The sequence below is a fragment of the Columba livia genome, chromosome 3 (assembly GCF_036013475.1).
Source record: "Columba livia isolate bColLiv1 breed racing homer chromosome 3, bColLiv1.pat.W.v2, whole genome shotgun sequence".
In the NCBI taxonomy this organism is placed as follows: Eukaryota; Metazoa; Chordata; class Aves; order Columbiformes; family Columbidae; genus Columba; species Columba livia.
The window spans coordinates 33,599,949-33,617,106 of record NC_088604.1 but is presented as its reverse complement, the minus strand read 5'-3'; the positions used below and the strand labels follow the sequence as shown (position 1 = coordinate 33,617,106).

General features: G+C 34.7%; 1 protein-coding gene across 3 annotated transcripts in view; it reads right to left on the bottom strand.

Moving 5' to 3' along the window:
- SENP6 (SUMO specific peptidase 6) overlaps positions 1-17,158 on the bottom strand; it is a 76,347-nt gene that overhangs the window by 38,577 nt on the left and 20,612 nt on the right. Inside the window, exons 3-6 of one of the 3 annotated variants that reach the window (XM_065056345.1) lie at positions 12,342-12,405; positions 11,763-11,905; positions 5,594-5,695; positions 865-885 (exon numbers count right to left, since the gene is read on the bottom strand). In XM_065056345.1, coding sequence (XP_064912417.1) covers positions 865-885; positions 5,594-5,695; positions 11,763-11,905; positions 12,342-12,405 — 330 coding nt within the window. The remainder of the gene's footprint in view (positions 1-864; positions 886-5,593; positions 5,696-11,762; positions 11,906-12,341; positions 12,406-17,158) is intronic. The other 2 variants (XM_065056343.1, XM_065056344.1) reach the window with 2 other exon arrangements.

The following is a 17,158-nucleotide window of genomic DNA, read 5'->3' as shown; positions in this document are numbered from 1 at the left end:
TGAATTGGAAATGAATCTAGAAAATCCTGAATTCACAAAGAACAGATCTACACTAGATTTCTGTGTTATTTATATCATTATTGCTTAAACATTATATACACTGTTAAAATAATTCAACTTGATATCAAGTCTATACTGCCAAGAAACACCTACAAAGACAGGACATTTACAAAAGCTCAATTAATTCATTACTACCAACATTTCCACCAACATATAAATTAAGCTATACAGAAAGAAAAACAAATGTATGGTATTTCATATTGCTAACAAAATATTAACAGCAGCAAACCAGATGCAAAATAAGTGAGAAATGAGCCTGAAATGACCAATGGAAAACCAGTGTGCCTGGTTTTGCTATATGTTTTCTGTTAATTGTTTTAACATATGCACTTCATGAATAGAATGTACACACTATTGCAATAAAAACCTTTAATGCTATTCAAACCAAGCTGAGATGACAGAGTAAAAGCTTTTAAACACCTTACTTAGATACGCTTCAGAACCATTCTATTACACAAACTTGCTGCTGTACAAAAAGAAATAGCAGTGAATTCTTAGATAAATTATAACTTTCTCTGGAATTTATTTTCACGTTGGATATATAAATAGATAATTGCCAGTGGAAATGTACCCGAAGTACATATTAACATGGCATTATTGAGAGGTGGATGTAAAGGTCGGTTTTTTTTTGGTCAAAGGGACTAAGTGAACCACAAAAACAGAACAAAAACAATCAAGCCGCCTCATATATGAGCAGATATGATTGGCGGATTGAATATTCTTTAACTAGCATTGATAAAGCACTCATTCAGTTAATTTTCTTTATGCTCATTGTCATGCTCATTTAATCAACAGTGAGCTTACCTTTCCTTTCGGTCCAGATTGCTTAAAATATGAAAAAAGAAAAAAAAACATAAGATGCAAAGCCCCACATGAGTTGCACATCACTATATTAAAAATTATTAAATATGAACTATAACTGTTTCATTGTCTCTTGCATTCACTGGACTAGTTTTCAAATGAGCATTATTATTTTTCACAGCATTTTTGTAACAGTAATTATAAATGCATAAACAAATGTTACTTCACAGACAGCTACAGTCAGTGGTCCAAATACTACTCTTTTTCCATCTGTAAATTTGATTAATTCTGAACTCAATCTGGTCGTCTCAACTCACTGCAATATAGAACCTGACATGACAGAATCCCAACACATGAATTAAGATCAAGCCTCATTTCCAATCCCCAATTGCCATGCAAAAAAAGATAAAACAAATTTACATAACAACTCATTTCCAACTATTCAAAAATACTGAAGTGTTTAAATTGAGAAAAAAAAAATAAAACAGAAAGCACTACTTAAATATTTAGGAGACCACATGCAATCACCTACTGGATAGAGAAGGATAAACAGAAGCAACCAGCCAAGAATATCTAAAAATCTTTAAGAATTAGGGACAAATTTTCAGAAGTATCTCCTTTAACATTAAGGAATGTAGCTGGTGCTCACAACTCAGGTCTTTTGTATACCAAGACTGATCTAAAAATAGATATAACTAAGACCAGCATGACAACAACTCGAAAACAGTATCTCTATCTCTCCTGCCTTCTCAAAACTCGTAATATGGAATGCTGTAAGCTTTTAATGTGCGTGGCTGCCCCTCCCAAGTATCAAAAGCCCAACAAACTTATGTCATATACACATTAGACTAACATTATGCTAAACCAGAACAAATTCAAATTGTTTCCTGTTTTACTTCAGTCAAATGAAGCAGAGTAATAATATTACAGAGTAATATAAACACACTCTCCTTTTCTCGGAACGCTCACAGGAATAGAGCAAACTAACTCTCTGTTATCCAGAGGAATGGCAGGATTGAAAGTAAACCAGGTAAGAAGGTAATCCTGATAATCCTAGAGAGTGCAGTATGAAAATGCACTCAGTCTCCAAGGTGCTCTGGGGAGACAGTAAAAGGAATTCAAAACTGAATGTGACCATTGTCACTTAGACTAGGGTGGGGGCAATCAGTCAGCGCTAAACCCCATGTCTGTGTGAGTCACATCTGAGTTTTTAACTCCGGCCAGATGCAAACCATGTCCGTATGGAGCCACATCCAGTATCTTCATATCCTTGGCACAGTTAATATGTAACTTGGATTAACTGTTTACAGGTGCTGTAAAGAGGCCAACTGTTAAGAAGTGTAAACTTTAATGCTAAGGAAACTTAAAGGCAGGGAAAAAAAATCCAGAATGCCTGATACTGTGCATCGTCATTACAAGAGATGCCTCACTTGCTTGTTTCAAAATCCCATATTAACAAAATCCATGGAAAAGAAATTTCACTTTTGCATCTCAGAAAGGTTAAGAAATGAGAATCCTGGACAGATCCAGGAAAGATAATGAGCAGTGTCCCTACAAATTGCTTCATGCAACTCATGCGTAAGATTGTTAGACATGCTGTACATACATGCTATTCCAATGCTAAGCATTAGAGAACCATCAGTCAAAAGCATAAGATAGAACTATGCATCCATTAAATCAAGCAAAATAGTTTGAAACAACTACAACAATAGGCTAAGCCATAACTGAGAATCTGTTGTATCAGACGTGAATGAATTTTATCCTCAGATTCCACTAGAAAAAAACATGGATAATATTTATCAAAATACTATTTTGAAATGCCAATTTTGTCTGGAAACTTGTATTTTAAATATAAGTGCAACAGATATTCACCCAGAATTTAACTTAACATGCACATGCAAAAAAGCAGAGAAAGAAATGAGAAATAAAGTACACAACACAAACTCCAAATTCAACTTGATAGAGAGTTTCATAACTAGTTTGCCCCTTGTGATACCATCCTCACTCAAAGAACGTAGTATAAATAACAGAATCTGTAATGCCAGTGCCAGAAACTCAATCTGCTCAGAACTAGTTTAATCATGTTTTTATTTTTGGTTATCCTTTCAATAATCTGCTATAGATTTAAGAACAATATGTTCCGTTAGTTCAGACTATTTTCCCTATGTTGTTACTGATCACCATACCATAAAACAATTCTACGAATGCGTATAATGGAAAATAACATAACTTTGTTTTGTCTGTAAATTAGTATAGGAAAAAACCCCAACACCTTAGAAATTAATTTCCCTGCTACCAGCTTTTCTTTGTCATGGTATCTACATTGAATTTTATTCTTGGTTTGCCACCCGCATTTTCTGCATATACTCCTTTCTGAGGAAACACCACCAGAATTTCCTTTTAAACTCAGATATTTTCTAAAGATAGTAAAAACTAGCAAAAAAATAAAAGATCCCAAACAACTAAAAATATATGATAAAAAAATTACCGACTCTATATGCACTGGAATTTTGTAATATGAACGGTTTTAAATAGTCCTCTTTTAGTTTCTTTTTTTTCCTAACACCTATTCTCATCTCATTCATAAACCTCCATTCCCCATATCAAGTAGTCTTGAGTTCACCCTTTTTTGTTCATTAAAAAAAAAGTAGTATTACAGAAGGTTGTGTCCTATTAATTTTCAATTTTTAAACTTGTAAGCAGATTTAGAAGCTTTTTAAAAAGTAGCCAGTTGGCAAAAAAGATACTAGAATTCAATATCCTTTGCACAGTTTCTCTAAAGTACACCCTCAGTCAATGAGGTCACGTTCATTCTGACATCTTCCAGTAGTAAAACATGGCTCGGAATTGTTATAACTATTTTCTGCCTTTGAAACTCCTAAAATATTCTTAGCATAAGAGTTATTTGTCTGTTGTTCGTGTAAATGAACTACAATAACAACTGAAAAGAAAACATATTTAGACACATTCAAGATGACTACTATCCAATTACTTCATGCAATATTCAGCTTGCTTGTATTATGCATTAGTTTGCTTTCGGCATGTCACACATACAAAGAAGTCGCTACTTTTTTTTTTCCACATTACATTGTAGGCTTATAAAGAAGCAAGTCCCATAGCTGAGAAAGACAAGCAGGCAAATCTAACATCCCCTCAAAATTAAGTTATCTCCGGAGCAGACTCTTGCATGCTGAAGAAGCGTATGGCACTTAACTAGGTGAATCCATGTTGACTGGCTGTTTCAAACAACCATCTTACAGCTTAATCAATACACTAACATTATTAAGGTGAACATTCAGTGATACAAGAAGCAGCAGTCTCACACGGTTTTGCTTATTTCAAGTCATTTTAATCAGCACTGCAGATCAAGATTTTATCCCTCAGAATTACAAATTAAAAAGTGAAAGACAAGGGCATGAACGCTTAGATATACCCTATGCTTTCCTCAATGGAACATCGAACAAAAATATTCTAAAAAGGACTGCATGTAAGAAGAAAAGAGCACAGGTGGTTCATCGTAAGGCACACTGGCAGCACAAACCTCATCTTTCAGTTTAGTTCATGGGAAAAGTTCCACAAATCCTCCCTAGTCATCTCTCCTTGCAGTGGTGGGAAGAAATATAAAGAGAGATCTCCACTGCATCCAGTGTTACTAAGGGGAAGGAAATGTCCGTGCTATCTTCCAGTTACCACTGACAGCACAGTTTGAAATGGAAGGAAGCAACAATGGTGTAGGTCCTCAGGGACATGAATCTAAAACCAATTTTTCAGTGTGTTTCTTTGACACCAGATTACCCTAATGCACGTTTGGATCACATCATTCATTTACATTAGTATATGGGCTTTGTTTTTCCGAAAGTAGCAAATGAAAGTGAGGGAAGTACGAACAAAAGAGAATGATGCCTACATATGATCCCACCACCCCAAAAAATCTACACTGAAAAACAGAGAGGAAAGAAGGCAGAAGAAGGAGGCTTCAAATTGCTAACAGGATGAAGCACTCACATGGGCTGGTGGAAATCCATGAAATTTACAGACAAAAAGAGCTTTGAATGGGCAAATTTCGAAAGAAAATTCCTTGAAGCAATGGTTAGCTCATATGTTTGTGACACATGTTGCACGTGAAAAGCCTGTAAAAAACTTGAAAACCCTGCACTTTATAGAAGTCTGATGTAATTTAAGTTTTCAAAACAATTAAGTTTAATTCAGAATAGCTGAGTAAGATTCCCCACTTTCCAGTCATCCACTCTAACAGCTATTTATATAAATGCAAAACTTTGCTTCTGTGAGATGTCCCAGTTTGTATGTTTTATGCTTTATTTATAGAACATATATGATCAACTGATTGATAACCATCCTTACACAAGGTGGAGTTTCTGTGAATTAGTATTTGATGACCATATTGTCTGTTATGTGAATTTCTACTGCATACCATGTTTGTCCATTTCAAAGTATCTTCTACATATATATTCATTGGAAGGTGCCCTCCTACTGAATATGTGTCATAGTGTACTTTAAAATTAGTAAATTCTAATATTATATAAATAATAAGTCCAAAATGGTAAGTTTTATTAAACTTCAGTAATTAAGATCAAAGCTCATGATCAAGAATGCACTGTGTAGTTACTTATGTTTCCTTAAAACACTTCATAGCATAAGGAAAAAAATTATGTACAAAACCAGAAATGACTTTTTACAATGGGAACATCTGGAGAAACAAGTGTAGTCTTACCTTTGGGCTGCTGTTTTTACTACTGGTGTTTGTGCATGTGCATGATGAAAACGTCTACCATGTACCACAGTTACGGGACAAGACATATTTTGAGTATTTTCACTGTAAACATACAGAAAAATTGTTTAAGAAAAGACTCATGTATTTGTACACTTTCTCAGCTAAAAATTGTGGTGTCCTGCTCTTACAATAACAGCCATACAAAGCCAAAAATCAATAGAGTATTTCTGAATCACTAATACAACTTGTTGGGATCATCTGATAGGCATAAAAACATTAATTCCTATAATAAAATAGACATGGAAGAATACACAATTTTATTATTTTTTCCTGGAAGAAAAGGTAAAGATTTTTAATCATTTTATCACAATCCAAAACACTGAACTAGCTCTCCTTTACTCAACCCCATCAGTGCAGAAAGACATTGCCTTTTTAATGAATTATAGCTATCTATTATTAATATTATAATTCCTCCTATACATTTTAATAATACAGAATATTAACTTATTTAATATAACTTAAAGGACACAATACGTGAACAGACTGAAGTGCACATTCAGGAATTACCCTCACCTTATTACTCACAAGGGAAAATAAAACTAGCAAATTTATGGATGTAAGATGGCTGGTAACTCAACACATCTCAAAAAGAAAAGACAAGGATTCTCAGGTGCTAAAATATCTCAGCAAGACTCTGCACAAAGATAGTATATTCACCAATGTCTTTTAGCATTTCTTTGGTTTCTTCATTTGTTGCCTTTTGACACTTTAATGTCATTACTATGTAAAACAAATAATTCTTCAGAGAACATTACTTGCCATTATCCTCTCTAGTGAAAGCTGATTCAAAATGCAGTAGATCAATAATACAGTACTGCTGCAAAGATCGTGAGACCCTAACAATTATCCTGCATTCTTCCGTGACAGGACACACAATACTACATTTGAAATGTTCAAAAAACATGCAACTTTTAAGAGAGAGCATTTTGGTAATGCAAAATGTTTGAAATTATGGATATACAACACTTAAATTTCCCTTGTAAAATTGCATGGAAATTTTAATTGCACTAAATAAAGTGATGCAAAAAAGCTGATTGATTTAAAATATTTCTCAGAATTAAGCAGCAGAAATTTTGCTCCTGCCGTTTGTGCTGTTATGAACAATGAAAAAAACTCAAGTACCAAAATTCTCCAAAAAGCTGACATGCAATTCCTATTCCTTCCTTTACATTCCTCCAGAAGATGAAAGTGAGCCAACTACTTGCTTGCTTAAATTTCTCTTAAGTTTAGCACTACAAACTCTTTCGAGAGTCTTATATCAAGTATCATAGGTCAAAATGAGAAGCTGTCAGAGTATATCTGACTGATCGCAAGATGACAGTTACGACCTGAACGTGACATAATCATGCACGTAACAGAACAAGACCTATCAAAACCAACCAAACAGTAAGACTCTTTTCTAGGATATGAAGTTTAGAAACATCATAAATGTTCTGGGTTAACAGTTCAACCTCCTCCAAAACTAACCTAATAGCGTCCCATTCAATCACCAACCTCTTGAAAGTAAATAAACTCATCTCCCATGATTCCAAACCAAGCCTATGCAACTATAGCGGGTCAGTCATCATCCAGGCCAAATTACAATGGACCTTCTGTTTAATATTGTCACCTGAGAAATAAAAAGCTGACAAACACTTGCCCTAAATACTTTAGGGTGTCTCAAACCCTCTCTGGGTTCCAGTTTAATGTCTTTGAAAGAGATACTAGAAAAGAAGGAATGCCTTCTCAAATGTTTAAGACTTAAAGAGTTTAAATAAGCAAGCAAGTCTATAAATATACCTATCTCATGTGTTGTAATTTTATTTGTTGAATCTGAGCTTTGCCAAACTGTCATGATAGGGAAACTCTAAGTCTAGCGCTCCTGCAGCACAAAAAACTGTTAAGCAGCGCTTCTGCTTTCTGCCTCATACTCAAGTAGTGAGAAACTCCAGTCGGTGCTGGAATAGAATATCGCAGCCTGCTGGGTGATCAGATTTGAACCAAAGCAGACTGTTCTAGATGGCACACTTAACTAGTTCATATGGCATCAGATACGCTTCCAAGTAGGCCAGCTGTAAAATACAATCTGCTCCATTATCCTGCTCTTTGAATAGAACATACTCAGTACAGACAGAATCACCGGAAAGTTTAATCATAAAGTTCTAGAAAGTTGCAAAATGGGCACAACCAAACTGAAATCTGGGTTTGCAAGTTTCTGCACAGTTTCAAGAAAATGAACATACAACACTAAAACTAGGGTAATGGTCAGAAAGTTCACTGAAAGAAGAAATGTTGTAGAAGTCTCAAAGACTTACAATATATTAACAATATATGTCTCCTTAACCTGATCTTAGAACCCACAGAACCATTTAAAGTTTAGGCTCTGATGAAAACAAGGTTACACTATCTCATTCTGTCAGCTGATCCTAGAAAACTTCTTAACACCACAGATTCAAAACGCAAAGGACAGAGAAATCTTGCACTGGACAAAGAGATGGATCCAGAAGGAATGGAAGCATGACAGTTCAGGAACACAGGACACAACTACAGACTACATTAATTCTGCTGTTCATCAAATAACATTTTTTAATGAATTATTAAAAAAAAATCTAAGAGGGATATAATAATGTGAGAAAATTTTATATAACTTACTGAAAACTAGCAAAGATAAAAGCAATTTGAAGTAAGACCTCATGATTAAAAAACCAAAACCAAAACCAAACCAAACAAACAATCCAAAACCAAACCAACCAAAATTTTTTCTCACCGTCCTTACCAATTCCTTCTTCCTGTCATTCATTCCCTGAATTCTAGGGAGTATTGTACTACAATAACACTAATTTGAATCAAGCCCCACTGATCTGAGAGTTTTTAATCCCTATTCTGCAGACAAAGTCACCATGAACGGCTCAAGTATCTCATCTTCCTATACTGAATCTAGCAGCTTAACTGCACGATCAACCTTTAGAATTTTCTCTAGTTGAAGAATCCAGCTATTGAAAGGATAATTATTAAGCACTGTCAAAGTGAACACACCACCAATCTTCACTACAGACAGTGACCGGAGAACAAATCTTTATTGATTTGGGGATTTTGTTGTAACATATGTGCTATGAAATACATAACACTGTCACAATTAAGGTATTAAATCAAGATAATCACATTTCCAAGCAGACTTAGTGACCAAAACCTGAAAGGAGTTTAACAATGTTGGTAATGTTTTAATCAAACATTAACTGCTTATGGCAGTCACAGTGGCCCACACACATTCATTATTCCCCACAAAATTCCTTCATTAATGACAGTTTACTAAGAAGAAGGTGGCTACTTATATTTTCCATTTAAATTCAGCATGAGCTCAGTACTAGTCAGAAGATGGATGCCTGCTTTCAAAGTAGAAGATGTGACCTTTAAGTAAGGTAATACACATGCAACAGATTTTACGTTTTTTTAGTTCAATTTTCTAAATCATACTAAGTCTTAGGTTTATAATGCAGTATTTGTCAATAGAATTAAATGTTTACACTGTTTAAAAAAAACCCTCAGCAATTATACCTTTCTGGAACTTAAGAAAAACACAAATACAATCAAGTCAAGACTGCTTTAACAGAAAAGGGACAGAAATTATGCAGTAAGGTTGCATTTCAGTACAAATCCCACAGCCAGATAGGAAAAAATTCTAGTTTCCAGAGGATCAGAGGAATCATATTTTAAATGGTTCGGTTACTCAAACAACAAGTACATGCATGGGCTTCTTCACTACAAAAACAGAGCAAAGAAGTCCTGACAGATTTATAACAGACATTTCTGTCTTTATGTCTACATCCACTAACAGAATCCTAAAGAATGGAAGTAACCAGAATGATTCCATGAGAACTGGACAATTTGAAAAGAAGGAAGCCAGAAACTTGTATTTAATCTTATAAATCTGCTGTGTGTACTAAAAATTAAATACTGAAACACAAAACATCATTTGTAGGGCATAAATCAAGGCTAATGAAGTATTGTGTTAATTTGTGTAAAAATAATTAAATAAAAGGATGGAAGTACTCGTATTCAGAGATTGCAAGAACTGCCAAGGAAGTGCTTGAATAGGTTGAAAATAACAGACGCCTGTGCAATGAGTAAATTCTAACCTATGAAAAAAAATACCTGCCATTATTAAATCTATTTTATTTTAAAAAAGCTTTTAAGTTCCAAATAACATCCTATCAGTCTTCCCCAAAAAACAAGACACAATATAGATGCACTCTCATCAAAAAGCTCAGCAAAATAGTTCTTGTAAATGTCTGATTTGTGGATCTGATCAGGTCTGAAACACCTGTGGAGAGAATGCAGAGTTTGCTTTATGTTTCATTGGACTTTGGGAAGTCAATGATTTTGATTTAGGTTTATAGGAACAAACCCTATACAACAAAACTCCATGGCCAGAGGTGCATTTTTAGACAGTGATGAGATGGGAGAGATTAATACTTTTATGTAAGTTTACAATATTTTTTTGTCTTTACTAATGTAACATTTAGCTAGAAAACATTCATCTCAGACAAGTTCATTACTGAAAACTTAATAAAATGTAAAAAAAAATAAAGTATTAAAGACAGACACTTAAGATTATTCAGAATACCCTACTATATAATACTTATTATTCTGTAGTTACTGTTGCAAACATACATTACATAATAATGGCATGTCGTTTTTAAGAACAATAACTTGAACTATTACAAGTACAGAATTTTACTCATCAGTGAAAGTTCACTGGTTTTTGTCAAAACGAAGCCACTAGAAAATGCAGGATAAGAACAGCCATAATTCACCTAGTACGCTAAATTATTGTTTATGTGGTCCTTATTGAAGTACCCCTAACAAGGAAACGTTCATAGCTGGTATTCTTTCATCAGAAAATTCAGGATCTGTGGGGGTTATTTTTGTTCTGGGTTTGTTGTTTGTTTTGTTTTGTGGGGGTTTTGGTTGTTGTTGCTTTGTTTTGTGTTTTTTGTTTTCTTTTATGGAGTTTTTTTTTGTGTTTGTTTTGTTTTAAGAGCATGCATTAATTTAAGACCATCCAGAAGCTACAGAAAAACTAACTTAGACTGCTATGGATCACATTTGGTTAAGATAGTGGATGAAGGGTCATCCAGGTTTTGAAATGCAATGAGATAAATATGTGGGAATAGGTTATATTTACAACATAAAGACAAGAAGAATCCTTCTTTTGACTGAAGTATGTACAATTCTTGTAGTAGTTCTTCTCTATCAAACCGATGGACCACCAGTCCAGACTGGAAATTCTGGATTTGTTCCCTGTACATCAGGCTCAAAGATCAGAACAGCAGGAGAGGACACACATCACATAGAACTTCAAGAACTTATTTTCTCAAGTAACTCTGATAAGACAGTTCCACTTACCAACAATGCCCTACAGATCAGCATGCATACATTAAGACGAGGACACGCCTCACACAGCTATGTATAGGTTAGATGTTCAATGACTGGCCCAACTAGAGCTACCTATCTTATGAACTTTTCCTTCCTGCAAAGGCAACCAAATGGAGTGAGTGCACTTTATCAACATGAAACACTCCCAGGGAAAGTTACATGAACATATCACTTTTTATTACACACCAAATAGAGATCGCTCTGTTACAAACTAGGGTCAATAGTAGCAAACAAGTACAGCACTGAATGCTTAAACACTGTTCCTGTCAGCTCTAAATGCAAGTGACAGTCTCAAGCTACCATATAGGAGTACAGGTATTTGCTGAATCCTTTAAAGGAATAGCCCATGACTCCTAAATCAAATGGTATCTTGCAGTAAAGAAAACAGAAAATGTAGCCTGAGTTAACCTTGGCAATTCATAATCACGGAAAAAGAAATTCTTGATGGCGATCTTAGAAATATTCTTCTACCTGCTAGCACTCTATAGAGGAAACAAGAGCACATGCAAACAACATTGGCAATGCACTGACAAGTATGCCAGTGAATGCTCTATTTCAATAACCTTCCGGGATTTTAATAATGTGCTATTTAACATTTTGGAAGAGGAAAGACCTTAACGATCTCGTTCTGTTTATTTAGTGCTGATTTATATCAATGATCAAGTAGGTAAGTAAACAAAATTAAATGTAGTACCTCAGTTTCTTGCTATTTCCCATCATGTTGAGGCCAATTGAGTTCCCTCTAAAAAGTCTCAAGCCTCCAGCTTTGCCTCTCCTGGCATATGGTTTTAGGGAATCACCACTGGTGCCAACAGCTCCAGGCCGACAACGAAGTGACTGTAACAAGAGAATTCATGTATATTAAAATAGTTGTATAAAATTTAAAAGGAAAATACAAATTACAAGAAATTTACGTAAATATTACTTAAGCCTTATTTTCAGACTGCTTTTATACGAGATTTCGTGTAAAATACACCCCGTCTACACCCTTACTCACTAACCAAAATATTAATATTTTCAAACTATTTTAAAGCATCTTGCAGTAGTAAGCTATTTCAGTATATATCAAAAAACACAAAAAGCATGGCTTTTGCCTATGACAGGAGTTGGAGGAACACACACATCAAGGGTAGAGAGATAAACAGTTTGAACATATGTTGCTATATCAACACAAGCTTCCATTTTGTAATACCACACAGATGACTATGCAACATTGTTTAAGAATCTAGCAAGCTTTAAGATACATTTTCACCATGAGATAAACAGTACTTACTTTTCTTTCTTCACTGGGACTGAAAGATCCATCACTGTCAGATATGCTGAGCAGATTTGCTTCACTGTATGGGAGAGAAAAGTAGATACACTGTAATGCAGCAGAGCACCAGTAAAACATGTTTAAACACAAAAAGGGCTATTTTTTCCCCTTCTCTCTCTAAGTTTAAATGTATCACATACACATATATATATATATCTATCTGCCCAAAACAACAGGAATACAAAGTGTGTAACATAGTGATTCAGATGTATTATGTGAACTTGAAGCATACGTCAAACTATTTCACAAAAGGCAAAATTAGAACGATGTTATTAATTCAAAATACAGAATATTATTGAACCTTCAATAGTTACAGCAACATTACAGATAACATGAAAGATCCTACGCAACCCTATGCATAAATTGAGTCAGATATCAAATTAACCTATAAACCAGTTTTCGTTTGTTCAAACATATTAATATTCAAGTATGAAGTTTAAAACCACAACCTTCATAATGATTTAGGAGAAGAACTCACATATAACTTAATTTTACCCTATAGCAACTACTGCCAAAATATGTCTTACTAAAAACACTGTATTCAGTTTGGCTCAACTGCTCATTAAAATGTGTTTCTTCAGTGCTTCTGTCTATTATGTTCAACTATTATAATAGGGAAGAAGATTAAAAAAAAACAAACCCACCCTATGATATTGTGAAAATGTACTCTTTTCAGTAATAGGCAATTATCCTCAAATAATCTTGAGTATTTACATTAAAACCCCCATCCTACATTTATACTGATAGAAACAAGATTAGGCTAACACCTTCTTGCTTCCAGGAAGCAACCTGCAAATAATCCCATCTCATTAATTCAGATAGGGTTACTCCTCTCTTGGCTGCAACAAAAGAATACAACTTTTAGCCAACTTGTAATTGCATGTATTTTAGGGCTTTTAGTTAAGATCATTCAGGCAGAAATTACTTAAAAATACATGCAATTATGCCAGGAGTTCCAAGGAACAGCTACAGAACAGAAACAATGATGGAGGTGAAGGTGGAATATTTCTTAGGTGCAGGTATGACCTGTTGACTGCAATATATGTAGTGACTTCAGTTCTTTATATATAAAGTCACCACTCAGGACTCGACCCCTCCCAATTTCCTAAAACCTTCTTCCACGCACAAGATTTCCCTTAACGTGACGATTTATTCCTCCATCTTATGCAATACAGATATTTCTTCTGCAAAATAAAATTTAAAAGTTTTTGACTTGTAGGGTGAGAACTGCAGACCCTGAAAGTTGAGGAGATAATACTGTGTGCACAGTTGGTTTTGATATGGGAAGAATGTTGTAAATGTCAACGCTTTGCCAGCAGCGCTGTTGTATTTTCCTTTCGTTTAAAGACTACAACAATTCTAGGTGCAGAATGGTAAAACAAAGAGTGTAGTGAATCATGACTAATTTCCAGCATGAAGTGTCACAAACCCAAAAGAGTATAGCTGTACTTCTGTACAGACTATCCATGGATATTGAAATTTTAAAATACTGTAATATTTTTTTAAAGTCTCTTTCAAGGGAGGCCCTCTGAGCTTTCTCAACCCTTCATCAGAAGACAATGAGTTTAATAATTTCAGAAATTTTCCAGATCCTATAAGAATAAATAAAACATTGCAGCACAAACATGAATAGCCGCCTATGGTACATGGAGCTGTGTTGGCCTAGTGAGATCTTTTCATCTCTAGATACATTTTCCTTCTTCAGCTCCAGCTCACGCCAAAATCACGATGATTTTCAAAATGCCCTTGTACACTTCTAGGGCTTCAAGATGCCACCATAAAGCAACCATTTTAACAAAGGTGTTTTGGGTCAGTGAAAGAGAAGGTAACAGACTACAAATGAAAACACACAGAAAAAAATCCTTAAACCAAACTGAACAAGTCTCATGATGCAACTAAGATGACATGACTAGAAAAATATTTGGGAATTGGATGTTTTCAAAGAACCAGTATTTTTAGATTTTAACAAATGCAAAGTATACGCACCAGTACCAAAAAGGCTGTTTTTTCAGACAGCAGGATACATAGCAACTGAGTAATGTCTATTTGCTCATGTATCACATGCTTACAGTTCTCTGCTTAAAATATGCAATTTATATAGACAGGGAAAAAACCCACTATACCAAACTCCCACATACCAGACAATACCATATTAACAGTATTGAAATGAAACCTCAGTAGTTTTGCTGGGAGAAGGCGATGCCTCCAAACTTTGCCACTTTTAGCCAAGGAACCGGAGAAAGAGATTTTCACATCAGAACAATAACTTCTAACTTTTCAATATTTTAATTAAAATTTTATAACAAATGAAAGTTAAGTCCTTACTAAAATTAAGAAACAAAACAGAAGTAATTTAGGTAAGCAGAGTTATTTGCAAAGGGCAATTCATAATTACTTTTTCAAAGCAACCCAAACTTTAAACCTCTGTTGATCACTGAGGTTACACTCCAACGAGCTGCAAGCATTCTTCTCAACCACCAACTGATGCAGTCACGTTTCAAACATAATTGGAATTTACTTCTGAAAACCCTCACAGATAAAACCAGGCAGCTGACGTATTTCCCCTCACAGCGCACTGTGTACATTCTTTATTTTACATTACATGGTGGTAGGCAGCACATTAAAAAAAGCCCTGGTATCAGAGGTATAAAAGAAGCAGTGGTATTATTCAAATCATGCACAATGCCACTCTATTAAAAATAACCTTAGCTAAAACAGCTAAAAATTAAAAACTGAGGCTCTGAACAGAAAGTTTTTTATCAATTTAAAGGTTATAGTGCCTTACTAACCAGGTCAAAAGAGAAGCATAAAACAGCTATGTATATATGGGACGTTTCTTGAGAAAGGAATAAAAAGAAAAAAGGAATTGAAAAAAAAGGTAAACAGAAATTAAAAAAAAAAAACCCAACTTATAATTGTTTTCCCAGTCAGGAATACAAGTGAACAAGCAGCTTATCCCCCTAAATAAAATTAAACAAAAATGTAAACTTTTTGAAAGAAAATGTTATTTAAGAAATTATACCATAATGCAAGTAAATTAGAAAGACGCATTTATTTGTATCCAGTTTTTTGACAAGGCTACTCTTGAACAAGTCTCAGTGGAAGTCCCAAGTCTGGGCTATTTAAAAAAAAACAGTATGACAGACAAGACAAACTGAGCCCATCAGTTTACAAAACCACTATGGGGCATATATCGAGACATATTTCAAACACATTTACTGAGCTATTACAAAGGAAGTAAATATAAACTCGTCTTTTTTTCTACTGTTCTACATAAAGGTTCCTCTCCTCCTGTGTGATCTCCAAGTACAAAGCAAGAAAAAGTCTTAAGTCACTTGCTATCACCTTGATTGCTGTCTTAAGTAGATCAAATCTTTTAAATCATCAATAATGTTACTTTTCCTCTTTCAAGTGGACTGACAAGCATCTGCAAGCAGTTACTTTGGGATAAGATACTTGTGAGTTCCCATTTTGAATTTCCCTAACTCATGCTGAGTATCAACTCCAGCAGCACTCAAAGAAATATATATTGTGTTGGGTGATAATTTATTTTTCAAAATCTTCTTCAGTTTACAGAAGTTCTTTACTCTTCTTGTGTTCATTACTTCACATATTACCAGACGGCTCATAACTCCCCAAATCAGTTAAACAGCGCATTTCTTTTAAAATAAACTACCTCCTCTAAAAATGCTTTGGTAGGAAGTCACCAGCCACATATTTTTTGCTCATCTCACTGTGGAAAGATAGTCCAAACAGACATCCAGTATTGACCAACAACGTTAGCACAGATCTCATGGGACAATACAAGAACACAGCTAATCATTTAAGCACTGGAATGTTATTCTTGGGCCAGTTCAAAACAAACTATTGTGCGTCTGCCATTAGGAGGGTAAAAAGCTGTGATAAGGTCAGACACTAAAATGCTGGTGCCTCAACAACAAGCACGAGATGCATCCAGATGTTTGCTTCAGATTTACAGCTCTCTCCATGCAGAAATGCACTAAGTTCCAAGGATTGCTAGTAAATATCAGCACACCATAACAAATAAGAATGACATACAAAAAAAATTGCCAGAATGCATACTTATCGCATAGTATACTCAAAATATTTGTGGGACACAAAGCTTTATGCTGGAACAATTCCATGAACTAAAGCTGATAATCTTTGAAATGTTCTGCTAAGGGTAAAGGGAATTCAGAAAGAAAAGCACAATTCACTGTCAAATCATCTGCCTTCACAAGATTTCTTTCTGTCAGTATTTTGTTACATAAAGCAAAAATGTATCAGAAAAGTAAAATAGACACGTTATTTGAAAATGCTCAAAGCTTACAAAGCCATCGAGACAAAAAAAAAAAAAAAACTGGTGTTACCAAAAGTAAATATGTGGGCAGCTTAAAACATAAAGCAGTCTGGAGGGAGCGAGAAGTTGCCTGAAATGGCATCAGAGGACGGGGAAGCAAAAAAGGCAGGATCTCCAGTTTAAGCCAATTTTCAACTACTCTTTTATCTATACTTCCAAATAAGATTCTGCATAATTCATAGGTATAAAGACTAATTACTCATGTGAGGAGGTAATAAAATTTCAATACTGGCTAAGGCAAAATTGTTCATTGTACAGGATATCTGAAAGGAATGAAAAATCGCTCAGAAATACCATCTTAAAGTCAGACACAATTATATAAAACATATGGTCCATAATCATTTTTTAAACTGTTTTTTTAGCATCACTACACTATGCATATCTCATCTGTGTTCTTAAGTCAACATCAGCTGCA